At 35.2% G+C, this 27,680-nt stretch overlaps 1 protein-coding gene across 4 annotated transcripts in view; it reads right to left on the reverse strand.

The window, feature by feature from the left end:
- Window positions 1-27,680, reverse strand: part of ND-30 (NADH:ubiquinone oxidoreductase core subunit S3) — a 107,316-nt gene that overhangs the window by 35,885 nt on the left and 43,751 nt on the right. For all 4 annotated transcript variants that reach the window (XM_090408322.1, XM_090408324.1, XM_090408323.1 and 1 more), the window contains exons 3-4: window positions 19,023-19,270; window positions 3,419-3,544 (exon numbers count right to left, since the gene is read on the reverse strand). In XM_090408322.1, the coding sequence (XP_090264448.1) occupies window positions 3,419-3,544; window positions 19,023-19,270 (374 nt within the window). The remainder of the gene's footprint in view (window positions 1-3,418; window positions 3,545-19,022; window positions 19,271-27,680) is intronic.

The following is a 27,680-nucleotide window of genomic DNA, read 5'->3' on the forward strand; positions in this document are numbered from 1 at the left end:
TTGGATTTTGCTAAGGCTTTTGGCAGAATACAGCATGGAAGACAGTTGCATAAATTAGAGAATATGGGTTTGGATTATAAAATATTAGCATGGATAAGAGGGTGGCTGACTTACAGATATCAAAAAGTGGTATAAAGAGGATGTGAGTTTGCAAGATTTACCACAAGATCTGTGCTTAGTCCATTGTTATTCAATCTGTACATTAATGATATTGGGAAGGATTTGACTGATGACATACAACTATTTGCTGATGATGTAAAGATAGGTAGGGTAATTAGGAATTCTGGTGATATGAAGTACTTGCACAATGATTTCAATAGGCTGTAATTGTGGGCATGGGAAAATGAACGTCAGTTCAATTTCAGTAAATCGCACCACAGTCAAGCACTTTGGTCTGATTAGATATCCAATGGCATGTTATATTGATGGGATTATGCTAGAAGAAGCTGATCAGGCCAGAGATCTTGGAGTAAATAGCAAGTTGAAGTTCAGGGGTCATGTAGTAAAGATTTAAATACAACTCAAAAGAAAATTGCAATGCTGAAATGAACTTTCAATTGTAAAGATAAGGATGTCATTTTGCCTCTTTACAAGGCCTTGATAAGACCTCACTTTAACTATTGTGCATAGGTCTGGTCTCCTGGTTTCCATTGTGATTCTTATACATTGGAGAGAGTGCAAAAGAGTGTTAGAAATGATATCAGGATTGTGGAATACAGATTATGAAGACAGGTTGAGACTTTGTAGAATGCATACACTAGCAAACAGGAGAAAGAGGGGTGATATGATTGAGACTTACAAACTTCTGAAAGGGTTATACAAGATTTCAGTTGATGGAATTTTTCATTTTATGGAGGATGGGGAAAGGACGAGATGGTATCCTTGGAAGCTAAGAATGAATGCAGCTAAGAAGGGGGGGTGTGGACTATATTTTTCTCTCAGAGTGGTGTGTGATTGGAATGGACTGCCAGTGGATGTTGTGAGTGCAAGCAGCATGAATGAATTCAAGAGCAGCTATGACAGCTGGTGAGAATAGTATGGCATCCCTCGATGAATTCCTGACTCCTGGAGGTCTTTCTTAATAATATATATTTAATGAAACTAAATAAACGTGACAAATGATAACTCACACTGTATGCAAACAAAACTAATACATTAGTAACAGAGAGAAACAACTGTAAAAGGATTCAGAATAGGTTTAATAGATCATGATAATATAGATAGTTAAACTAGTTTTGCCAAATAAGCCTGATTAGGAAAAACAAAAAAAAAAAAAGACAAGTGGTAAACATGAACCACTGCATACCTAAAACTGAGCATGTAGGAACCGTTACATAAAAGTAAAAACACACACACAAGTGGAGCATGGATGGTGCAGATCAGTCATTGTTCAGTAGGTAGGCATGATAGCTAGCAGAAAAAGTAGTCAGACAAGTGAAAAAATCTAATACGTGACTTCCAAATATCCCAAAATCATTCCTTGGTTTCTGTTGAATGTGCCCTGTGAGTATATAACCATTGTATGCACTTTATGGTTATCTGCTCACAAGGCACACTCAACAGAACCAAGGAATGATTTTATGTGATATTTGGAAGTCACTTATAAGATTTTTCCACATGTTAGACTAACTTTTTTGCCAACTATCACGCATACCTACTGAACAGCGACTGACCCATTTCCATGTTACACATGTTTCTATTTTTTTTTTTTTTTTTTTTTTACTTTTGTGTAACAGTTCCTATATGTTCAGTTTTAGTTATACAATGGTTCATGTTTATTGCTTATTGTATTTTTTTTTTGTTCAATAGGGTGCCAGTGATCTTAATTACTTTATCAAATAATTAATATCACTGGCACCCTTGAGACAGAAGACGAAATTTTCCATTTTGATCTTGAAATGTTGAAATAGAATGTCTACCCCAGTCCTGAAGATACTTTCAGGTGCAAACTTTGTTTGCTCACACTTGGATAAAGGATTAAACTAAATTTATTATAGTCTAACCAAGTGAAAGATGAACTTTCAACATCTTTCTCTAAATCCAGAGTAATTTAATAAAAAGGTGGCACGCCGTTTGGCAACTCCTATAGGTAGAGATGACCTTGCTAACGCTTCTGCCTGGTATCTCCACTCGGGCCTGGCTCCCACTGAAGAGACCTCAATACAGGTTGAAACTAGTCTGGGTAGTGGCCCTCTCCTTAATGCATAACATTATACATATCTGCAAGGAGATGTGTTTTGCATTATGGGAGATACTGAGATAGCAGTGTTGTGAGCTTGCTCCACCTTTGCAACGAGTTGCCCAGTGTTGTACCACCTTACCCCAGTCCTGAAGATACTTTCAGGTGCAAACTTTGTTTTCTCACACTTGGATAAAGGATTAAACTAAATTTATTATAATATTAGAATGTCTACTTAATATCTCATTTTATTTACTATTCATTTGTTGACTGTCTAACCTCTTCCAGTTTAAGGATTCCCATTAATAAGATTCATTTTTTGGAATCCTATATTAATTTATTGACTGCCAAGTTTCCTTGCAAAAAAAACTTCCTAAAACAAAATTCTCTGATCTGCATTCTCAAACTTCCATTCTCTCTTTTTTTGTTTTCTTCCATGATCCAAGTACCAAACTCTCTCTTTGTCAGCTGTCAATGCACACTTTTTCCACTAAGCAGTAATTGAGAAGCTAGTAATGGCAGACACTTGATTGTCATTAGCAAAAAGAGAATGCCTTAATGATGAGTGGCAGATATAGCAACACTTAACAATCATGAATTACAATAAAGAACATTGAAAGTACATTGATAGAAAGAACACTGATAGTATTACAGCTATCAAAACTAGCAAGTACAATTCATCTGAAATATTTTGCAATTCATTTTAACATAAATATCAATAGAGCACATCGTAAGTGCTGATCAGTCACTTTCAATGATATATTGCAACATATCATTGAAAGTAACTATATATAGTTTTCTGAATATATATATAGTTATGCAAACAAAACTAATACAATACCAACATAGAGAAACAACTGTAAAAGGATTCATAATTGCAAATTATGACTATTTTTACACTATAAATCCTCCCTTTAGTAACTTTTATCATATCCCCCCCCCCTTTTTTTCCTCCACTTATCAAATAAGCTTTGCAACCCACAAACCTTTAGTCTATTCATGTAAGGAGCACTCGAAACAGGGGCACCATTATGTTCGCTTGACACTGGATCTTTTCAAACACCATCACATCCCCAAGAAACCAGGCGACCAATTCTGTGTATAGTAGCCTACATGTGGCTATATCACAGCCTTATGATGTCTGCTATAGTGCAAGTTGAATGCATCCTATTAATAATTATCATCAATAATCTATTTTTTATAATGTTATTAAAGAATTTTTAAATAATTAAAACTAACCTCTCTTTCATACCAGTTGGCAGCTTTGAAGACTTCACATGCCGAATCAATTGGTGTTAATTCATCAGTATATGTTTTTACACGGATACGAGAATTATATCGTAAAGAAAGAAGGTTGTATACAATCTGAAACCAACAGATAATTATTACTTTTATAATATTAACTTAAGCATTAACATAAACTAATAGTCTGATTAAGATAACAAAGGCATTCTCTTTAAGAAATAGTAACCTGGATAAAAGAGATATTCCTTTGTAATCAAATTTTAGATTTATTTCTTTTAATATCTTAGATTTATAAATACTCTGTGCATAACTTCAATAAAAACTGAAGTGCAAATAGTCTATTGGTTCACTACGTGTGTAGAGGCTTAAGTAAAGAAAAAAGTATCGTCATCACCAGAGCGGATAAGGGTAATGCCACAGTCGTTCTTAATACCAGTGAATACAATCGTAAAATGAACATTATCCTCCGCGATCGCGCTACCTACATCCCGCTAGAACACGACCCCACAAAAACACAAGTTAAGAAACTAAAAATCTTACTCAAAAAAGTATCTTCCTGGCCCCCTGACATCACGAAAAAACTTAAACCTTTTCGCTTCCCCCCCCCCCCCCCCCCGCATATACGGTTTACCAAAAATCCACAAACCCAATTCCCCACTCAGGCCTATAGTAGATGCCACCAATGCACCTTGCTATAGACTATCTAAACAGCTGGCCAACTCTCTGATCCCCCTCACCGGAAGGTCCCCTTCCTATATAAAAAACTCGACCCACTTTAAAGCCCTCACAGAAAATTTAACCTTGAATAAGACAGACATATTGGTAAGCTTTGATATCTCCTCTTTGTTTACCAATATTCCCTTAATTGACACCTTATCTCTCTTAGAAAACGTTTTTCTCTCTGACATCTTAGATCTCTTTTCCTTTGCCATTAACTCTGGGTATTTCTCTTGGAACAACAAAATCTACAAGCAGATAGAGGGAACTGCCATGGGTTCCCCCCCCCCTTGCCAATTTCTATATGGAAGATTTCGAAAAACGAGCCATAGACTCAGCCCCACTCAAACCTTCTATCTGGCTAAGATATGTAGATGATATGTTCTCTATTTGGCCTCATGGCCCAGACACGTTAGACTCCTTCCTCAGTCATCTCAATAGTCTACATCCAAGAATCCAGTTCACTATGGAAAAGGAAAAGAACAATTGTTTACCCTTCCTAGACACCTTAGTCACACGCCTGCCTAATGATACACTTGCCTTCACTGTATCAGAAAACCCACACACACAGGCAGATACATTCACAAACTCTCCCACCACCACCCCTCTCAACAATATGGCATTATTAAAACTCTTACCAAGAGAGCCCACAATCTTTGTTCCAGTGGAACCGCCTTCGCTACTGAGCTTAACCACATACACAGCACTTTCCTCTCCAATGGCCAGAGCGATCACAGTATCAAAAAAAATCAACTCCTCCCCCATTCCCCGTCCTTCTCGTCAACAAGATTTTAAAAATGCCATCACCATACCCTACATCCGTAGCACATCCGAAAAAATAGCCAAGATACTAAAACAGTACAACCTACACACAGCATATAAGCCCCACCGCAAACTTGCTACCCTTATCCGTTCTACGAAAGATCAGCTCCCTCCTCTCTCTCTGCCTGGAGTTTACAAAGTACCCTGTTCCTGTAAGCTGGCGTACTTTGGACAGACAGGCAGATCAGCATCCATCCGTCTAGAGGAACACAAGTCTTACATCTTCAAACACAACTATGGCCATTCAGGCTTGGCTGACCATGTTTTGGACACCACCCACAGGGTATCATGGAAGAAAACCACCATGCTTCACCACAGCAAATTCAAGAAAGAGAGACTTTTCTTAGAAGCAGCAGCAGCTCTCAAAAACCAACCAAATCTCAATAAATACGGTTGCATTAAGCTTCCGAAGATTTGGGAAACACTCATCACCAGAGTTCCCACCTTACATTCCAGGCCACCTACTACTGCCCTTAGAGGGCGCTCTACCTAGATAGGACTTTAGTGTCACCCACGTGGTTGGGCTTAGTATTGTTTGTTATTTGTGTGTATGTTACATTAATTGTTTTTGTAATCCCCGTAGATGTCCTAGTGACTAGGACGAAATATAGGAAGTATTAAATTCTATTTTAATTCTTTTTGAGTGTTGTAAAAAATCCATTAAGTCTCCAACTATTGGTTCACTATTTGGATTACATAAAAGTAATTGAGGCAACTGTATTATATCTGCAAATTCAAAGTATTCTCTGGCTGGTTTGCATGTTATATGGGATGAAATATCAGTTTCCAGAAGGGAAACTACCATTTCTGTATGAGACTGCAGACACATCTACTGTGAAAAACTGAACAGCAGAGAGCATTCTGAAAATTTGGAGGAGCCCAGGAAAATTTTGATTTGGAACCTCTTCCACTTAGGCATCAAGTTGAAAAAGCAGTTAAGTATCTTAACAGCAATAAGGCCCTGGGTGCAGATAGAGTCCCAGCAGAGTTAAGGTCACTCTTATCCCTCCATCCCCTGTGAGAATGAACATAGATTGATTACAAGGATATTGGAGACAGTATCATGGCCTAACTGGAAGAAGTCAGTATTCAGACCACTACATAAGAAGGGAGATATGAAGGATTGCAAGAACTTTAGAATTATTAGTTTAATCTCTCATGCAAGCAAGATTTTATTAAAGATCATTCAAATTGAATTGAGGCCAAACTTGAAGCAGGTTTTCTGAAAGGTAAGGGTACCAGAGATCAGATCCTTTGCCTTAGAGAGATCACAGAAGAGTATAAAGAACTTAGATTCCCTACAGTAATGTGTTTCATAGACTACTCTAACACTTTTGGCTGTGTTTAACATGTGAAACTGTGGGAAGTAATGAAAATAACTGATTTTCCTCTACACATTATCATGTTGATAGATAACTTGTACAGGGAGCAAGAAGCCATGGTAAGAACAGGTGTTGGATTAATCGATTGGCTTCAGGTTGGAAATGAAAGTTAGGCAAGGATGGCTACTTTCTCCTCACTTGTTTAGTATCTATGCTGAGGACAACATGCATGTAGCATTGGATGAGCTTAAGACAGGAATTGGGATAGGTGGTAGTTGAATCAGTAGTCTGAGGTACACTGATGACACAGTATTTCTTTGTAATGACAAGGAAGAACTAGGACAAATTCTTGACAAAGTTAAAGAATAGCGCACTTCAGCTCACCTAACAAGACAAAGATTATGGTTCTCAAAGGAAATACAGACATGGAAGATCCTGAAAAACAAGTGAACCTTAATGGAAAAAGAAATGAGGAGGTCAGCAAGTTTGAGTACCTGGAGTTTGAGTATCCATTATTAATGTGAAGAATTGCTGTTCAGAAGAAGATTAGGAATGGCTAAAACAACAGTCATAGACCTGTCCAAAATCAGGAAGGATGGATCTATCTCTGCAGGAACAAAGTTCAAGATTGTGGATGCAGCTGTTTTTCCAATAGCGACTTATGGATGTAAGACTGGGAACCTAAAGAAGTCAGATAAGAAAAGGAGTGCTGCGTTTGAGATGTGGTGTTACAGAAGCTATTGAGGATATCATATAATGTTAAAGATGCCAAGCTATTTTAAACCTGGTTTTACTCCATTTCCCAAGTAAGCAAACAGACAATTAAGTCAAGTTTGCGCCTGCACATAGTGCAAGTCTAAGTGACCCGCAAAGTAGTACAAGTCTAGGCAACTCGTGGTAAAGGTGGAATAAGCTCTGATCACTATTCTTAATATTTACCCTTAATGCAAAGCCCATCTCCTTTAGGAGAGTATGACGCTATGCATTAAAGGAAAGGGGGCCACTACCAAGACCTGTTTCGACCTTTATTGAGGTTTCATCAGTGGGAGCCAGGCTTAGAAATACTAAGGTTAAGTAATACAGAGTTTAAGTATTTTACTAAAACAAGTTACCATAAGGTGCTTTGACCTTATTAAATAAAAATCTCAGGATGAGAGATAGATGTAGGAAGTTTTTTACCTTGGGTAAAATATATGTTAAAGCTGCCAAGCTCAATAATCTCCTAAAGGAGATGGGTTTTGCATTAAGGGTCAATATTAATAGTGATCAGAGCTTATTCCCTTTACCATGAGTTGCCTAGACTTGTACTACTTTACAGGTCACTTAGATTTGCACTATGTGCAGGTGTAAACTTGACTTAATTGTCTGTTTGCTTACTTGGGAAATGGAGTAAAACCAGGTTTAAAATAGCTTGGCATCTTTACATATATTATACCCAAGGCAAAAAACTTCCTACACACACATATATATATATACACTGAAAGGTAAACAAACAGATGGATGCTAGAAAGGATTAGCAGAACTTGAAGGATATTGACAGAAGAACGTTGGAATACTTTAGACACACTGAAAAGAGGACTTCTCAAAACAGTAACAGAAAGTAAAGTTGCTGGAAAAAGAGGAAGGAGTAAAAATGGTGTGGCACATTATTGAGCATCTGAGTGACCATATGATATCTGTTGATGTCCAATGAATGGATGGATGGAACCACACACATTTATGACATTTTTAAGCCACAGTCATAATGATGAGGGTCTAAAGCTTAACATTATTCGAATGCTATTGAGATGCTGATAATAGTCTGTTAATACAGCATAATTTCAGTTTACTTAATAAAAACTGTGCATGCAAAATGTTACATATAACTGTTCTCATATGTGGATTCCCCTTCACAACTTATTTCGATTTTATGTATTCTTTTTGTATGCTTTGTTTGTGATATTTTAATATCACATTTCCAATTAAAATAATTAATTGGATATGTGACTTATGTTGGTATAATTTTATTATTTTTTAATATCACTGGAATTTATTTTATACTGTATTTTGTTCAAGCATACTGTGCCGCTCTGACACCATACCATTACTATGTATAGTGTTGTGCATCTTGCTCTCTACATGCACACGCAAACACAGGTAATCTAGTCATTCTCATCAACTTATAGGAGTGGTAATCATACTCCATATCACTAAGAGATGGTATGTTTTAAAGGAATATGAAAACATCAGACTATTCTTCTTCTTCTTCTCATCCGTCTAAGACAGGTTGAGTCTTCTCTTGAGCAGGATCTTCCAGTCTTCTCTATTCCTTGCTGTTCGAAAAAGTTCCTTATATGTTCTGCATCCCGAGATGTTCTTTATTAATTTCAGCCAGGTAATTCTTGGTCTTCCAGGTCTTCTTTTTTCAGTTGGAAAAGTATTGATTAGGATGTTAGGAAGTCTGTCTGCATCAATGAGTACAGTGTGTCCAAACCATCTCAGTTGTTGTTTTCTAATTTTTTCTATTATTGTCTTTTTATACAATAGTTCTTGTCTGACTGTGATGTCTGTTTTCTTTTCTATCTAACTGGTTCTATTTCTTTTTCTTAAGCATTTCATTTCAAATGCCAGCAGTTTTTTCTCCTCTCTTTTTTTAACTGTCCATGCTTCTTCTCCACAGATGACTGTTAGTATAATTATTGCTTCATATAATTTGATTTTGGCTTGCTTAGATATCTTGTTTGTTTTCTAGATTTTCTGTAATTTTCCCATGGTGGTCCATCCTATCGCTATTCTGTGTTTGATTGTTTTGAGTTCATCTATTGTTTCTGTTAGTTTTGATCCAAAGTATATGAAGTTGTCTACTTGTTCTATTTGTTCTCTGTTTAGGGTGGGTGGCTGAGATGGTAGTTCTGTTCCTCCCTATTTTCATCACTTTTGTCTTTTGTATATTTATTGTCATGTCATATGTTTTACAGGTTTCGTTTAGCTTGTTGATCAACTTTTGTAGTTCATTTGGGGTTCTTGCAAGAAGGACGAGATCATCTGCATATTTGATATTATTTATGTTTAAACCGTTGACACTGATTCCAGGCTCATTGTCTATTGCCTTCTTTACAACTTCTTTTAGATATATGTTGAATAGGTATGGGGATAATGGGCATCCTTGCATTACTCCTTTTTGGATCTCTATGGGTTCTGTTGTGAGTGTGTCCTTTTTAATTATTGCATTTGTCTTAGAGTAATATTTTATCAGAAGCTGTATTATATATTCGTCTATTGCTTTTTCTAGTAGAATTTTAAGAAGGATTTCTCTGTTGATGTTATCGAAAGCTTGTTTAAAGTCCACAAAACAACAATATAGTTCTTTATGTATTCCCAGCTGAGCTCTGCCAGTCGGTGCAATGTGAAAATTTGGTCTATTGTTGAATAGTTTCCTTGGAAACCAGTTCTATGCCTATCATTTCTTCGTAGGTGTTTTTTAATCTATTTTGTATAATTCTTATGAATATTTTATAGGTGTGAGGGAGTAAATTGATTGGTCTGTAATTTCTGCAGTCTCTTTTGTCTCCTTTCTTGTATATTGGGATGATCTTTCCAGTTCTCCAGTCATCTGGGATCTCTGCTGTTTGTAGTTTTATTGAATAGGGTTGTTAAATATTCTATTGATATGTTGCCTCCATATGACCACAGTTCAGTAGGGATAGTATCAATGCCTGGTGCTTTATTGTTTTTCATCTGTTTTATTGCGTATCTAACTTCTTCTTGTAAAATTTTTGGGTGATCATTATTTTCTTCTATTGTTGGCATTGTAGTTTTGTGTTCTTGGTGGAAGACAGTCTTAAAATGGTTTGACCAGATTTTTCTTATATATTCAATATTCTCGGTTTCAGTCATCTTGTTGTTAATCATTGTTACTGCTTTTGCTGAGAATTCCTTTGTAATTTCTCTTACAGTATCATTGAAGACTTTTAGATTGTTTTGTTGGTATGCTTCTTGGCATTTCTTAGCTTTTTCTTCTAACCATTTTTCTTTGGTTTTTTTGCATAGGTTATCAACTTTATTTTTAGTGCTCTGTATTTTTCTCTATTCTCTTCATTGTTTTGTTGGTTTACAAGTATCTTGGCCTCTCTTTTCTTTTCTATGGTAGCTATGATTTCTTGGGTTATCCACTGTTTGTTTATTTTGGATTTGGAACCTAGAGTGTCTTTTGCAATTGATAACACTGTTTCTTTTCCTTCTTCCCAGTATTTTCCGCTGTTCTGGAAGATGGAGGGGTTTTTAATTTCAAGCACATCTGTTCTAAAAATCGACTTCTGCTTGAGCTATCTTTTAGTTTTGATAGGTTGATGTTTTCTTCTTTTCTGATATTATTTTTCCTGTTGAATTTTATTTTCACTTTGGCAGTTAATATTTCGTGGTCAGTGTCAAAATCAAAACTTCTTAATGTTCATACATTATTTACTGATCTTTTCCATTGTTTGTTTATGATGACATCAGACTATGGTAGTTGTTAATTATGGTTGATTATGTACCAATTAGGAATTAATACAGTGTAATAATGCGAGATTTTTTCACCTTCAGCTTCGAATATACAGCAGGTTTTGCATCATTACAGTTTATACACTGGAGTATGGAGTTTCCCTAACCAGAGAAGTTGCCTGCAAACAATCTGATCAAATGCACTTTGCATAAAGATGTTGTATTATCATATCAAAGTGTTTGCAGGTGTTGTTTTTATGTCAGCAACAAAATGCAAATTTTCTCTCATATTTATAACCAATGATTATGAGATACATGTGCCATAATGGTAAGAACAGATTACATGTGCATACAAATAAATTAAAGATGCCATGAAATTATATTCTTGATTTCATCCTTTATCAAAGTGTAAGCAAACAAAGCATACTAAGGTAATCAATGATTACCTTAGTATCCCATAATGCAATGCACACATCCTTATGGATATATATAATGCTATACATTATAGGAAGGGCCACTATCCAGACCGGTTTTGACACACTATTGAAGTCTCATCAGTGAGAGCCAGACCCAGAAGTAATACTAAGGTTGAAGTAATGCAGAAGTCATATTTCTATATACAAGTAGTCATAAAACAGTAAGGGTAGTGGCCTTTCCATTAATGCATAGCATTATACATGTCTATAAGGATATGTGCATTGCATTATGGGATACTAAGATAACTGATGCAAAGTCATTAGCCTCTATATACAAGTAGCCCAGTCATGAAGTTACTTCATGCACAAACTTTGTCTGCTTGCCTGGATAAGGATGAAACCAAGAATATAATTTCTTGGTATCATTAATTTATTGTATAACCAAGTGAAAAAATTTTCAACATGTGCATACAAAGATTATAAAATTTTCTTTTATAGTGAGACCTGTGGAGTTTTACCGATTTTTTTATTCACTGAATGTTTTGTATTTTATTTTTGGTTTTTTAATGAATAATGTTGTGACTTGCTAAAAATTTATCTATGTAAATACTGGCTTTTTGGAATCAATTTAAAAGAAGTTGCCAATCACACACTACTTTAATCCACAGTATAATTTTCAGTTAATATGACTGGCAATTCCTTTGTGATTTACTGCATCACAACAGAAATTACATATTTCATGAGACAATACATATTTCTGTGTATAAAACAGAATGGATATATTTTTGTGAAGTGATTTGGGCTTTTTTTTTTTTTATGTAGAGTAGACTGGTCCAGCAGGATACCAGGAGTTTTTCAGTGGGCCATTGGCCATTGTGCCAATGAGTTGAAATATCTTCTATAGTGTTTTTAAATCTCATTCAAGCATACTTTTTATTTTTATTTAGAAAATAGACTGTAAATAAAATTGCTTCCTCAAAAGCATTTTTATTTACAATTTATGAATGTGTTTGGAAAACAGCCCATGCAAAGAGAATGACATATCTTTCCCCCATTCAGATTTGTGCAATGCACTATCATGTAACATACATCAACTGTTCAGAGTTCTTTTCTTTACCAGTAACTAGATATATGTGCAGCTGCTTAATAATAACAATAATAATAATAATTTAAAAATACTATTTTTATATGACAGTGTTATAGCATGTTATATATTATACAGTGTTAGTTTAATAATATTTATTTATTTCATATACAGGGTTCTCCCCTTTCCTCTCCAGGCCCTTAGCTGGGTTGAGCCCTCCTAATGAGGGATTAATAAGTATGTATTTATGACTGTAGATCTGTGTGTGTGTTCACGGGGCCAGTTTGCCTGTTTTGAGGGACAAAAAAAAATCCTAAGTTTCCATGAGACCAGATAAAGGTTTTTCACATCATGGACGAGAATTGAACCCGGGGCTTTCTGACCAAAGGGCTTCGTCTATACTGACTGAGCTACAGAGGCTCAGTTTAATAATATGCCCATCAATATGCAAAAAAGTGCAAGTTGGTTGGACGAATTTAAAAAATGTTTGTTACAAGTAAAATCACAAGATTTAAGATATATATCACAAACTATTTCATACTTATTATTAGCAGTAGTAGTATTATATGGGAATTTCCATAAAGTCAGAAGATTTGTCATGGTAGACCCACGCTAACCTTACACACAATAACTATCATACAGGGTGATCAAAATTAAAGTATTCCTGTTTAGGGCCTTTTGGAGTGCCATTTAGTGATCCAAATATTGTGAAATTTTAAATCACAAGATTTAAGATATATATCACAAACTATTTCATACTTATTATTAGCAGTAGTAGTATTATATAGGAATTTCCATAAAGTCAGAAGATTTGTCATGGTAGACCCACGCTAACCTTACACACAATAACTATCATACAGGGTGATCAAAATTAAAGTATTCCTGTTTAGGGCCTTTTGGAGTGCCATTTAGTGATTCAAATACTGTGAAATTTTTGATTACCTGTTGTAATTATGGAGTTTTTATAAAGGTTTTATTTTTATTTTTCTTCTAATAACTTAAAATATAGAGCTGACCATTATTATTATATTATTTATTACTATAAAAATTTTAAATCTAATTTCTTAAATTTCAGTTTATTTTCAAAAATAAATTAAACAAATGAATATGAAGAAAAAGTTATCTGGTGCAAAAAATCAAAAATGAAAAGCTGCAAAAGAAGCACTGGCTCAAAAACAAGCTGGAGCTCTTAATACTTTCTTAAAAAAATTAAAAATTCTTCTGATGATACAGACTAGCAAAACAAACCAGAAATTGATGTTGACGAACCCAGGTCATCAACAAGCTCTTATAATGATGTAATTGGTGAAGAAGAAAGTCAAACACAGGAATTAAATGAGAAACACTTGGAACAAGTAACTGACAAGAGACGAGTCGTTAATTTCTGAAAATTTGGAAGATATAGGTAAATGGCCAAATGGTAAAATTAATGATAAATTACGAGTAGTTTTCACTCAAATGGGACCTACTCAAAAGAAAAATATTCAATATCCAAGAGATATCAATGAATGTAAATTTATTGATGTTTATTATAACAGAAGCATGGAAAAGGGAGAGACCGTTTCGAGAACATGGCTAATTTATTCTGAATCTTTAAATTCTGTTTTCTGCTTTTGTTGTAAGCTTTTTTCATCTATTGAACCTAGCAGTCTCGTAGAAGGGTACAATGATTGGGGAAATTTATCTAAAACTTTACATAGACATGAAACAAGTTCAATTCATATGAAAAACTTCTTAAAATGGAAAGAATTAAATAAAAATTTAAAAAACAAAAGTACTATTGACTGTCTATTGAAAATGATATATGTGAAAACTTAGACATTAAGAATATTATAGATAATTTTGTTAATATCAAAACTAGGAAATTTAAATTTTAATTAATAAAAATACTTCATTTCACTGATTGAACTTAAATCAGAATGACTGCCACTCTCTAAGATATAGGAAAGTCTTATTTTAATCATGTTTTTTTTTTTTTTTTTTTTTTTTTTGTAAATAGTTAATAAATTATGAATATTGCAATATTTCCTCAGTTATGCCACTGCATTGTTTTATGTATAACATAATGCAGCTCTGCAGCCTTGAAGCAATTAAGGCTATGAGGCTAGTGTATTACAGTAGTGAACAAATTAATCCAAACACTCACATTTTAAAGAAAAATTAATTTCACAATTGGTACAAAATTTAAATTCCAACTTTACCTAATAATTTATATGTGCCCCTCTATTAATAAGTTCGTTAATTCACTTAGGCATGAACTCTACCAACGTAGAACACATTCTTCTTATTTCTGCATCTCAAAATCATATTTTATAATGGATCGTACTAAGCTATCCTTTGCATTACAATTTAATTTTCAAAGTTTCATTTTCACTATGGCCCACAAATCTCTTGGGTTAATGCCAGAAGAGTTACTGGGCCACTGAAGCAATCAGATGTGATTTGTGAGGAATGCTTTCACTTTTTTTGAAGTGTGGCATAGAGCAAGATCCTGTTTGAAGATGAGTTCTTTTCTCCAATATTTTTGTCTTGGTTACTTTTTTATCATACCATCAACAGTGATCCTGGACTGTCACATGTAAAACAATCCCAGAACATCTTTTTTAGCTGGATGTTTAGGAACTTATTTAAGGTTGGTGGAAGAAGTCTTCTCAGCTGCATGAACAAATCAGCTGATTTGTGAACATAGAGTACTCGCTCTCCTTGGACAAATAAATGGCTCTCATCTGAGAATATGACCTTCTTCCACTTCTCAACAGTCTAATCCTTGTTCACTTTTTTTTTGTACTTCATACTCTTTTTCTCATATCCTTCATCAACAGTTTTTTTTAGTTTGTGGGCTCCCTGTTTCCAACAATCTTCGACAGACTGTCATGTCAGAAACATTAATCTCACTAGCTGCCAAGTCTCTAAGACTACAGCAGACATTCTGGGATTCATTTTGCTTTTCCTACCTAGTAAACAATCTTAAGTATAGATGAAAAGCCAAACGGCTATTTTTTCTGGCGCAGTTGATAAGTAAAGGGATAAAAATCCCTTATTGTTTTTCAGCCAGTATGCGAAACTAAGATTGAAACTAAGATCGAAAACTACGATCTAAACGTTTCATGCCGACGAACTGTCGGCGGATCCAAGCGTGACCACTTGGTAGTGCCACACCAAGGCAACTCGATGCAAAGGTGAAGCAAGCTCCCTTATTATCCTTGATATTTTCTCATAATGTAAAAACACACAGCTCCTAGGAGTTGTAGCACTGCATTACATTATGAGGAGAGGTCATTACCCAGACCGGTTTCAACCTTTTTTGAGGTCTCATCAGTGAGTAGCTAGACCTAGATAATATCAAAGTTTAAGTGAAAAGAACTTACATACCTTCGCTATACGAATGCCAGAAAGGTGTGCCACTATATTATATTATAACATATTATAACTAAGATGAAAAGCCAAATGGCTATTTTTTCTGGCGAGGTTGATAAGTAAAAGGAGCTGTATGTTTTTACATTATGAGAAAATATCAAGGATAATGAGGGAGCTTGCTCCACCTTTGCATCGAGTTGCCTTGGTGTGGCACTACCAAGTGGTCACTTACGCTTGGATCCACTGACAGTTCGTCGGCATGAAACGTTTAGATCGTAGTTTTCGATATTAGTTTCGCATACTGGCTGAAAAAACAATAAGGGATTTTTATCCCCTTTACTTATCAATCTCGCCAGAAAAAATAGCCGTTTGGCTTTTCATCTTAGTTATAATATATTATAATATAATATAGTGGCACACCTTTCTGGCATTCGTATAGCAAAGGTATGTAAGTTCTTTTCACTTAAACTTTGATATTATCTAGATCTAGCTACTCACTGATGAGACCTCAAAAAAGGTTGAAACCAGTCTGGGTAGTGACCTCTCCTCATAATGTAATGCAGTGCTACAACTCCTAGGAGCTGTGTGTTTTTACATTATGAGAAAATATCGAGGATAGTGAGGGAGCTTGCTTCACCTTTGCATCGAGTTGCCTTGGTGTGGCACTACCAAGTGGTCACTTACGCTTGGATCCGCCGACAATTCGTCAGCATGAAACATTTAGATCGTAGTTTTCGATCTTAGTTTTGCATACTGGCTGAAAAACAATAAGGGATTTTTATCCCCTTTACTAATCTTAAGTATAGTTTTCTTTTCTCACTCACATTTTCCTTTTCTGTCAGGAGAAATGATACCTGTCTCCCTCCCTAAGCCTCTTTAAAATCATATTAACAGTAACCAAAACAAAGTCACACTCATCAGCAATTTGTCTTTGAGTCATGGTTGTATGCTGAGAAAGAGTACATATTTTTGAATGCTTTCTTGGAGATGTATCCATTTTATAGCTACATAAAATGAATAAAACACTACAAATGCAAACTTGTTTACACTATTAAAATGCACAACACTATTAATAAACATTGTAGAGATAGTTAAAACATGCAGCACTCAACCAAAATAGTGAACTAAAAAAAACCTTGATGAAAATTCAGCTTGTTCGGATTAATTTCTTCACTACTGTATATTGCAAATAGCATGTGTTCTTCTGACTGGTTTGTCTGTTTTGTTAGATGAAAAAACCCTGTCACCTCTGTATGAGACCAGCTAACTCACCTTCGCTGAAAAGCCCTGATAAATGTTATTCACATCTTAGAACAGGAGTCATTGTGGAACTCATCACTGGCTAGTTAACTGTCTTGCATTAGCTACTAAGACAGTACTTTTTAGAATTTTCTGTTTGTGTACTGAAGAAGCCAATGAAACTTAGGTGAAAATTTTACAAATGAAGTAAGTTTTAACATAAGTTTTCTTCAATTTTATAGTTTGCTGTTATTATTATTATAAATGCATAAGCAGAGCTAATCTCAAGTGATACTGTCACTTCAATAGAATGAGAGAGAGAAAAGGTTAATAAAACGAGTGTCTGATGTCAGGATGGTAGAAAAAAGACCTTCCATCAAGCATCTAAGATCTAGATGGCTTGATGCAGTTAGAAGTGACTTATAAGATAAACATATCTGACAATATTGAAGTTCTGACAGATAAGTTGGAGGAAAATGCTGGCCTAGTTGGCTGAGTGGATAGCACACCATCTCTGAAACCAACAAGTCACAGGTTCAAATCATATTGTGGATATGGATGTTTGTAAAAGCCTGCTCTGGACAAGCTTGTATACCAGATTAACTTGAATATAACTTGCCCTTACATATAACTCACATCCCCTGATTTTACTTTACGAAAAAAAAATTAAAAAGTTTCGCATATACCTTGCACATGAAAAAAAGTTTAAACACATTCATGTCAGGGTGATAGTAACTCACTCCCTGCAGTAAACAACATGCCACCCCCCCCCAACAGCCACTATTGCAGATGCAAAAAAAGTAATTTTATTGTATCACTATTAAAGTACAGAGACCTTTGCAGTCTGTGTAATGTATTTTTCAACAAATAGTGCAATAACAGACATGAACATGTTAAAACTAAAAAATATATAGTGAATGTTGTTATGGCAGTTTCAGATATTATGGAATTCGGTTGAAGAGAATTAGTATTTCTAGTCAACAACTGTCAGCTTGCCTTCGTCGTTGGGTCACGCGATCTTCTGTTAATACTGCACCAATCATATGCAGGTTTTCGTAGCTGCTCTATCTCTACTTGACTGTTGCTGTCTGTTTTGCACTCTGCATTCACTTCTCATTAGTAAGTCATGAAGCATTATGTATCTCAAGTCTTGTAAATTACTGGTAATTTTTGCTTGAAATATGAAGAAACATTCAAGTTACAGTGCTGGTTTTAAACTCAAAGTTAATAATTTTGCAGAAAAACATAGCAATCGAGCGGCAGGCTGTGCATAAATTTAATGTGCAATATTGGCGTAAACAGGAACTCATGAAGAGGAAAAGTCTTTCCCTTCATCGAAAGACATCCCTTTGCCGAAGAATGCCGAAAGATTTCATGGATAAGCTGATGGATTTTCATTGCTATGTGATTCAACTTAGGAAGAGCGATAACTATACGTTATCACAAATAGCCAATGCTGATTAAACATCCCCTCAATTGCGACATGTTGCACCAAACAACAATAATAGAAAATGCGAAAACAGTGTGATAATACGCAGAATGGAAGTGAAAAACAGCGATTCATGATCATGCTCGCAATCACTGAAGATGGAAGAAAGTTGCCTCCTTACGTAATATTCAAAAGGAAAACAATGCCAAAGGGGAAATTTCCTCTTGGAATTCACATAAGAGTCCAAGAAAAAGGATGGATGGATACTACATTAGTTTGAGATTTAATTAGAACAGTTTGGGATATACAGCCATGGGCCTTATTTTGACGCCCCACTCTCCTCGTGTGGGATAACTTCTGTGGACACTTAGGACCTGAAATAAAACAACTTTCGGATATGAGGACTGATGTGGCCATTTTTTCTGGTGGTCTTACACCTATCTACAGTCCTTGGAGGTATCGGTCAACAAACCATTCAAGGACTACATACGAAAATTCTACAAGGAGTGGATGGCAGCTGCGACCTGACTCTGGCAGGGAAGATTAAGAGACCATCATTAGAACTGTTGTGCAATTGGATAGCTTCAGAAATGAATTCGTCAGAAATCATTTCTCAAGTGAACTGAAGAGTGTATAATATTATTCAGTGTAACAAGAAATGGGATCTACTATATATATATATATATATATATATATATATATAAATGCAAAATTAATAACAGGAATCAACAGGTTAGCTTACTTCACCTACCTCAAACCTAAACTGACGTGTAGGAACATCAACTCCTGCTATATCTATCAAAGAAACAAACTGTGCATTGTGGTGATCTTTCAAAAATGACAGCACAGGTACAACACCTTCCGGTGCAATCATAATCTCCAACTCATCCCCATAGGTTATTTGAACTTTCTGAACATATTTTGTTAAGTTTTCTGCTACATACTTGCCAAAATCAGAAAGATAGTTGTGAATAACAGTATCCGGTTTACGTATTGTAGCTAAAAAAAAAAGACAATTAGTCAATTATTCATGCAAAATAGGCAAACATTAAAAAGTTGAAAAATAAAGAACAATGAAACTTTTTAGATGGCAGATGATTTTCAACAGATGATGTGGATTATGTGCTTGCAACATTTTTCTCTTCGCAATATTTTTTTTTTTTTTTTGTAAATTTTTTTAATGATGCTACTTATCCATTTACCACCCACTGGATTTCCCCTTCTGACTATGGGTGTCAATTGAAACCTGCTTTCTTTAAATACTCTGACTATTTCTTATGCACTGCTAACATCCTTCCCTAGCAGTTTCTTATGTCATGGCACTAATCTAAACTGTCCTCCTGAGTTTTTCATAATCACCATATGTGTAGTTTCACATATTTCCTATTTTAATTGAAAATTCCACATACTTAGTCACTGCCTAGGTCGATACTGCATGACTGCTCTCCCCGAATCAGATTCACGATGTTACCTTAACTATGGACAAATTCTTTGAAGCCATTACCAGATTCATTTTTCAAACCCTGACTCTCCTTCCTCCCATAGTCTACAAAGAACCGTCAAACAGTATCAGGAAATACTATTAGGAAATAATCTTCCACTTAGTCCTTAATTCACACTTTTCTTTCAGCTCTGTAAGTGAAACAACTCTCCAGTCTATCCACTTTATTCTAATTCTGCCTTTGAGTTCTTGGAATAAGTCCTTCAAGAACTTGATATTGCAAGACCATTAGATCTGCTGAGATGACCCAAGCCAGATGAAGTGTTTCCTTTTTTTCTTAATTTATCTCTTGGATCAGCAAAAGAACTGATTCTTTGTCTTACTTGAAAAGTTGCAACATGATCAGTGTATAGTGTCTTTAGAAATTGTCTAGTCACCTTTAACGTTTTCATTTCAAATACCAGCAACATCTTTTTATCTTCTTTTAGGAGGATACAATTTTCACTTCCTTACAGAAGTACTGAATTAGCTAGTGCATCAATAAGGCATAATCTGTTTGTAATGGAGATCAATGGAGGTACTCAGTATAATAAAAAATATCAATGTGAATACAGCAGTGGGCCTGGATGGTATGTCAGCTAGTGTGATACGAGAGTATGGCAAGTGAGCTGGCGGTGCTACTGACGAAGTTGTTTAATCTAAGTCACACCTCCTGTTGGAGGTTTAATGGAATATTTACAGCACTGGGAGAGGATTAAAACTAATTTTAATCCTCTCCAATGTTTCCAATATTTCATATCAATCACTGAGACATCTTCAGAAATTACAAATAATTTTGGTAATAAAATACTCAAATACAACACAATACTAAGTGAAATACATAGGTGACTCTAAAGTCCTATCTAGGTGGTGCGCCCTCTATGAGCGTTTGTTAGGTGGCCTAGGATGTAAAGTGAGATCTCTGATAATTAATGTTTCCCAAATTTTGGGAAACATTAATTTGGTTTTATGCAACTGTATTTATTTAAATTTGGTTGATTTCTGAGTGCAGCCGAAGATTCTAAAAACGGTCTTTCTTTTTTGAATTTACAAAAAAGAAAAAGGTGCTAGTTTACAGGAAACTGATGGGGCTGGGAATCTGGGAGTGATAGTGGATAGAGATTTGAAATTCAGAGGACATATTGCAAGAGTCGGCAAAATAACTTAGAGGATTACTTGGATGCTGAAGAACACACTGATAAATAAAGATGAGGGATTATTGTCCCTCTTTATAAAGCTATGATTCAGCCACCTTGACTACTACACACAGATTTGGTCACCTGCATTTCTTAGGGAGCAACAGGTGGTGGAGAGGATTCAGAGACGAGTGATGAAGCTGGTGATAGGTCTGTGGAATGTTCCCTATGAGGATAGACTGAAGGTGTGTAGGTTACAGAGTTTAGTAGATGAGCAGAGAGGAGAGGATATGATAGAAACTAATAAGTTACTAAAGGGATTCTATAAGACTGACACAAAAGAAATTTCTCACTATGTGAGGAGTAGGAGAAGAAAAAAAAAAGGGGGGGGGGAGGTTCACACTTGAAAGTTGTCTAAGAATGTGGTTAGTAAGGGTATGCAGCCTAGGTTCTTTACTTAGAGGGTTATGAATGAGTGGAATGGATTGACAGAGATGGTTGTGAGCACCCCAATAGTAAATAAACTTATTTCTCCCACAATAAGTTTTTTGACTAAATGGAGTATCCATATAAATAATAATAATAATTGTAAGCATTATCTATCCATAGAGGTTTTAGCTTTTGGAGTTCTGTTGTCACTTTCACAATTTTTGTTCTAATACCATGTCTTGATCTTACATTGTTAATCAAGATAATGCCTAGGTATTTAAACTGATCAACTTCTTCTATGTGTATCCTTGACTAGGATTTTTTTCAGGTTTTGCCAAAGCACTTCCTTCTTGTTGAGAAGCATGGATATTTGTCATTGTTTTTGATTTTTGGGTACTTATGGGTAAGCCATATTTTATTTTGAGTATGAGCTACCTTTGTGATTTCCTGAAGATATGATTAATAAGATCAATATCATTAGCAAACTTTAGATGGTTTATTCTTCTTCCACCTACTGTCACTCCATATTGGCGATAATTTGCACCCCTGGCTCTCACCACGCTCCACTGGAAAGTATTATAATTCTCCTTGATTTCAACCATCATTTCAGAAGATAAGTACAGAGATTCAATCAGTTGTATTATTTTACTGATTATTCCATAATGTCACAGACTTCTCCAAAGGACATCATGCCAAACAGAATCAAGGCTTTCAATAAAATAGGCCAATAAAATTATGGAAGATTACTTTATTAATTTTTACGTATTCTTCTCTATGATATGGAGCATAAATATATGGTCAATTGTACTCCTGTTTTTTTTCTAAATCCAGCCTGGAAGTCTGAAAACTTGGATTTTATTTTTTACTTCAATACGGGAGAATAAGATGTCCTAAAATATTTTGCTTAGATGGCTGATGAGGCTATTTTTCCTAAAATTATTGTACTTTTTCATGTTCTTTTTTTTTTTTGGAATGGGAATAAGAATAACCACAGTCCAATCTTTTGGCCAGATCTCAATGTTCCACACCTGCTGGCATATTTTTTTGAAGTACAATAGGTTCTCTCCCTTCCTTAAAGTAGTTCTAATAGGATATTGTCAATTCTGGCTGTTTTTGATGTTAAAATGGCTTTTTCTACTCCTCCAAGTACAGGATAATCACTGTTCTATTATCAACGGGACAATTCCCTCCAAATTTTGTTGGTCCACATCATACTCAAAGAGTTTATTTGAATAAACTCTTTGAATATGATGTCTTTTCAACATTTTTTCATAATCAGCAATATTTGTTCCATCCTCATTGTCAATTATCCAGCCTTATGAACAAAAGGCTTTGTTGATTTCTTAATTATTTCGTATGCTGTTGTATGTTTTTTTTTTTTTTTTGCAAGCTGCACTTCCTTTTTTAATCTGTCTATTCAGATAATTATACTGTTCATTGTTGTTCCCAATGTACTGAATTTTCTATGATCTTCTCAGCTGATTATAAAGCTCTAATATTTCTTGGGAAATCCAAGGTTTGTTAATTCCATTCTCTTCCTAGTATATTTTCAACTGTTTCAATGACTGTCCTTGAAAAACTTGGTAAGAGGCATCAGGATCAAGAGTGTCAGCAGGAATTTCAGAAAGAGGAGAAACAAAAACTGTCCAAAAGACTAACAAAAGGAAGCATATTCTTTCCTGTATTTATTCCAATCCCCTTGTACTATTAGAAAGTCCTTCTTGGGTGTTTCATAGATTAGGTCATTGATTTGGTCGTAAAAGAGATCCACTTTCTGATCATCACATGAGGGAGGTGTTGGTGCACATATTTGTATAATAGATATACCGTATTTACTCAATAATAACTTGCCCTTGCATATAACTCGCACCTGATTTTATTTTACGAAAAAAGAAATTAAAAGGTTTTGCATATACCTCGCACATGAAAAAAAAGTTTAAACACATTCACATCGGGGTGATAGTAACTTGCTCCCTGCGGTAAACAACATGTCCTCCCCCATATTAAGTGATACAATAGTTTTATTGTATCACTTAATACGGTACAGAGACATTTGCAGTCCGTGTAATATATTTCTCAACAAATAGTGCAATTACAGACAACTGGGATAAAAACAGTACTAACTAGTGAATCACGTCCCCTCCCACAGAAACTATGCTTTATAGACTCGAGCAAAACTATATGTTGTACTGCCAAACTAAAACTAACTATTTAACTAAAAAACTATTGCCCAATTTTTCAATAAGTGTTTGTTTGATTAACTAACATTTGAAATGTTCGATGTCATAAGACAGATCACAAAGGCTAACTTCAAATAAAATTCTACCACGAATTGAAACATGCCATATAATGTGCGTGTGAGTCTGCCTGCCAGCTAGATGTGGAAGTAGCATGTAAACAAGCAACAATAAAATTCAAGCAACGGGTTGAAACTGTGTGCATTGAGCCTGCCCACGCAATGCAGAAGCAGACACAAATGGTAATGAGAAGTTCCGTCGGAACGGGCAAAACACCATGCCATCATGAACATGTTAAAACTAAAAAATATATAGTGAATGTTGTTATGGCAGTTTCAGATATTATGGAATTCGGTTGAAGAGAATTAGTATTTCTACTCAACAACTGTCAGCTTGCCTTTGTCGTTGGGTCACGCGATCTTTTATTAATACTGCACCAATCATATGCACGTTTTCATAGCTGCTCTATCTTTACTTGACCACTGCTGTCTGTTTCATGCTCTGCATTCAATTCTCATTAGTCATTTGTGAGGAACTGTTCATTATGTATCTGAAGTCTCACAAATTACTGGTAATTTTTGCATGAAATATGGAGAAACGTTCAAGTTACAGTGCTAATTTTAAAACTCAAAAATTGAAACCGCTCTCAAGGCTGGAAGTAGTGATAGCAAATAGGAGATTCTTGGTAAGTCATACTCATTTTCAGTTTTTTCCTGAAAACTTTAGTTTCTGAAAATCCCTGCATATATCTCGCACCACGATTTTTTAACTTTAATTTTGGAAAAAAAAAGTGCAAGTTATATTGGAGTAAATACGGTATTTAGTGGTTTATTCTTTAATCTTACTACTGCATGTCTACTGTTCACAGGTTTAAAGTCAATGACACAGCACTTAATATTCTTTTAGATCAAGAAAACTCCTTGTCCTCCTGGAGTACTTGAGTAAACAGATTCCCTTCCTGTGTTGCTAATTCTCCAGTTCTGGCAATCTTGTCTTCCATATACCAATGATGGACCATTCATTAGTGTTCTAGTTGCAGAATCTGGAATTGACTATAATTGATATAATGATCTAACATTCTATGTTCCAGTCATAAATCTGTTTCTCAGATGAAATCGATGTTTGAATATCTTACATTTATCGAAAGGTCATTGTCACCAGTAGCACATTTTTCATTAGGAGAAATGATTAAAAATATGATACTGGTGACAATGACAATACATCTCCAAAAGATGATGTGGTTCTTGTTTGTCCAGGAGATGACCAAGCTGATATGACATTCTAAGCTTTCCTTATATTACCTGGTATTACCAAGTAATACCAGCTTGGTATTACTCATGCCACAATCATTGAGCTAATTTGCTTATATATGTTATCCATACACCTTCTTTTTGCAACATACCTTATAGCAGCAATCAAATATATATTTGTCCTACTGGCTTTTATCTCATAAGAAGTTTCAGATATATGGTTATCCTCAAACTCTACCTTCCTTATGAACTTTTTTATTGCAATTCTTCTGCTATGATTAGCAATACCTCTCTCCTAGTTCCCCTAGTCTTGTTTCCTCTATCCTTCCTGCAAATACAGTATTCTTTTACATTCTTACCCTGTGACAATTTCATTCTATGTCAACCAAGTCTTACTAATGCCTAAAATTTTTGGCCATTTCAAGATAGCTTTCAGGCTAATTCATGCAAAAAAAAAAACTAATCACTCTTCTTCCTGATACTTCTGCATTAGTACACAAGCATCTCAATATCTTCTTTGGGTAAAGATATCCCTGAATCTTTTAAAGAGGGTTTCATTTATATTTGAGATCTGAGAAATTGTATTCAGAAGTTATCTTTCACATTTTTGCAATCTCATCAAAGGAACTTGCAAAATGCTCACCAGCATTCACAACCTCAGAGCTTTGGTTTTCCTGATTTTGCATGCCCATTGTTTTGCTGAATAAAACTTTCTCCAAGAACTCCAAATCAGAAGTATAAAAAGGTCCTTCTGCTCATCAAATTCATTCCAAGCATGACTCATTTGTCATAGCCCTTCTTTTCAGGAGACTTAACAGATTTTACAGTTTCACTTCTCCTGGTAACTAGATATGCTATTGCATTCTACACTTTTTTCATCTTTTCCAGCCAAAATTATTAATCAATTTACTTTCCCTTCTGTGAAAATTAACTCCAAATCAGGAGTGCAAAAAAGGTCTTTCTGCCCATCATATTAACTCCAAGCATGACTCATTTGTCATTGCCCTTCTTTGCGGGAGACTGAACAGATTTTACTGTTTCACTTCTCCCAGTTTTCCCTTCTCCTATTGTGAAAAAACACTTGGCATCACTAATATCTTTAATCTTCATGATAGACACGAATGACTGTCATGGAAGTATTTTTGGTCTTCATATTGGCAGGACATTAGCAGTCAACCTACTGAACTTTTCCTCACCCAAATGGAAACAATTCTTATCACCATCTCATCCCCTCGGCATTTTATACTATGGTAGATATGTCCATGTCATATATATATATATATATATATATAAGATTATATATTATAATATTATTATTATATTATAAATTATATAATTATAAATACATATTGGCAACAGGAATTCCATACAAAGACTAATCGTATCTTTAAACTTTAGCCATAAACTAATATTAGCCTCGTCATATTCAATAAACAAAGACGTATTTCCATGTTTAAATTTCTGTAGCTGTTGCTATTATTCATGTTGAAGTTTCTGGAAGATCAAACTATGTAGAAATGGAATGCAAATAAATAATTTACTAGCTCAAATTAATTATTTACAAGCTAACATTTTGTTAGCTTAAGCTAGTATTATCAAAGACAGTACACACACATTGAAGACAACAAACCAAAATGACATGGATAAATAACAAGGATAGCTATGCATGGAGAGTGACAGCAGTGCTCTTCATGGTGATTCCTGTTGCTAATGCTGATGGCTAGATAGGACAGTGTATCAAATCTATGTAAAATGCATCTGGTTCTGTAGAACTTGTTCTGTAGAATCAGGTTCTGTAGAACTTGTGCTACTTGCAGGAACAGTCTCTTCCTGATTTAAACCGAGATCTGTGAAGTAGTCTGGCTTTCTACCATCTTATGAAGTAGGCATATTGAGATAGTCCACTTTTTTGGTTCTCCATTCCAAATGTATTTTTTATATTATTTTTTCCTAACCAAAGTAGCTTGTCCTGTCTGTTCGAAACATTGGGTTACACACTAGCATAGGATGCTATAGGAAGGAGAGAAGATCCAGGAGACCCATGATTTGTCTTAGGCAGGTAGATACTTCGTTTAAAGGTTTGTATACTGTTCTGATTCTGTGTTATTTCAGGAAGAAGCCCAGTTTATGTGTTACACCTCTGATGCAACTCATGCATACACAAAGAGCCACTAACCTGCTTTCTATGCTGATCAGTATACCTTGATTTTATATGTAAACTCAAACAAATAAGTGCACAGAGTGCAAACACTTAAAGCCCCAAACTTTTACATATAAACACATAAAATTAGCAATTAATTAGCAAAAATAACTTACTTGCAACTGAAGCATCCTTGAACAAACCTGCCAGCAGACCAGCACCTACATCTATATGCACAAGCATATAATGATTATTATTATAACCTCCATGGAGTTGGCAGACTCACCTTGGGAGGTTCATTCAACTGACAACATATTTATCGTATAGAATCTTAAAATTCTTAAAACTCCTTCAATTAACAACACATTCTGGTAATGCATTCCATTCACTAACAATCCGCCATGTAAAAAATCTGCTCCTCACCACACTTTTACAGAACTTCCAGGAATGGCCTCTGGTTCTTCCATTCTCACCATCTACTCATTTTATAACCCCCTCTGGATTAATCTGATAAATTCCTCTTACTAACTTAAATGCCTCTATCATATCACCTCTCTTCCTCCTATCCAACAAACTCTGCAATCCACATTTCTTCAACCTCTCTCCATAGCCAGTATTCCAAAGCCTCGATATTGTCTTAGCCACTCATCTTCAGACCCTCTCTCCAATGTCTCCAGATCACACTGAAAACCAGGTGACCAGATCTGAGCACAATAGTGCAAGTGTGGTCTGACCAG

Source organism: Typopeltis vanoorti, chromosome 18 (genome assembly GCF_054136105.1).
Source record: "Typopeltis vanoorti isolate ZY-2024b chromosome 18, IOZ_Tvanoo_1.0, whole genome shotgun sequence".
NCBI classification, from domain to species: Eukaryota; Metazoa; Arthropoda; class Arachnida; order Uropygi; family Thelyphonidae; genus Typopeltis; species Typopeltis vanoorti.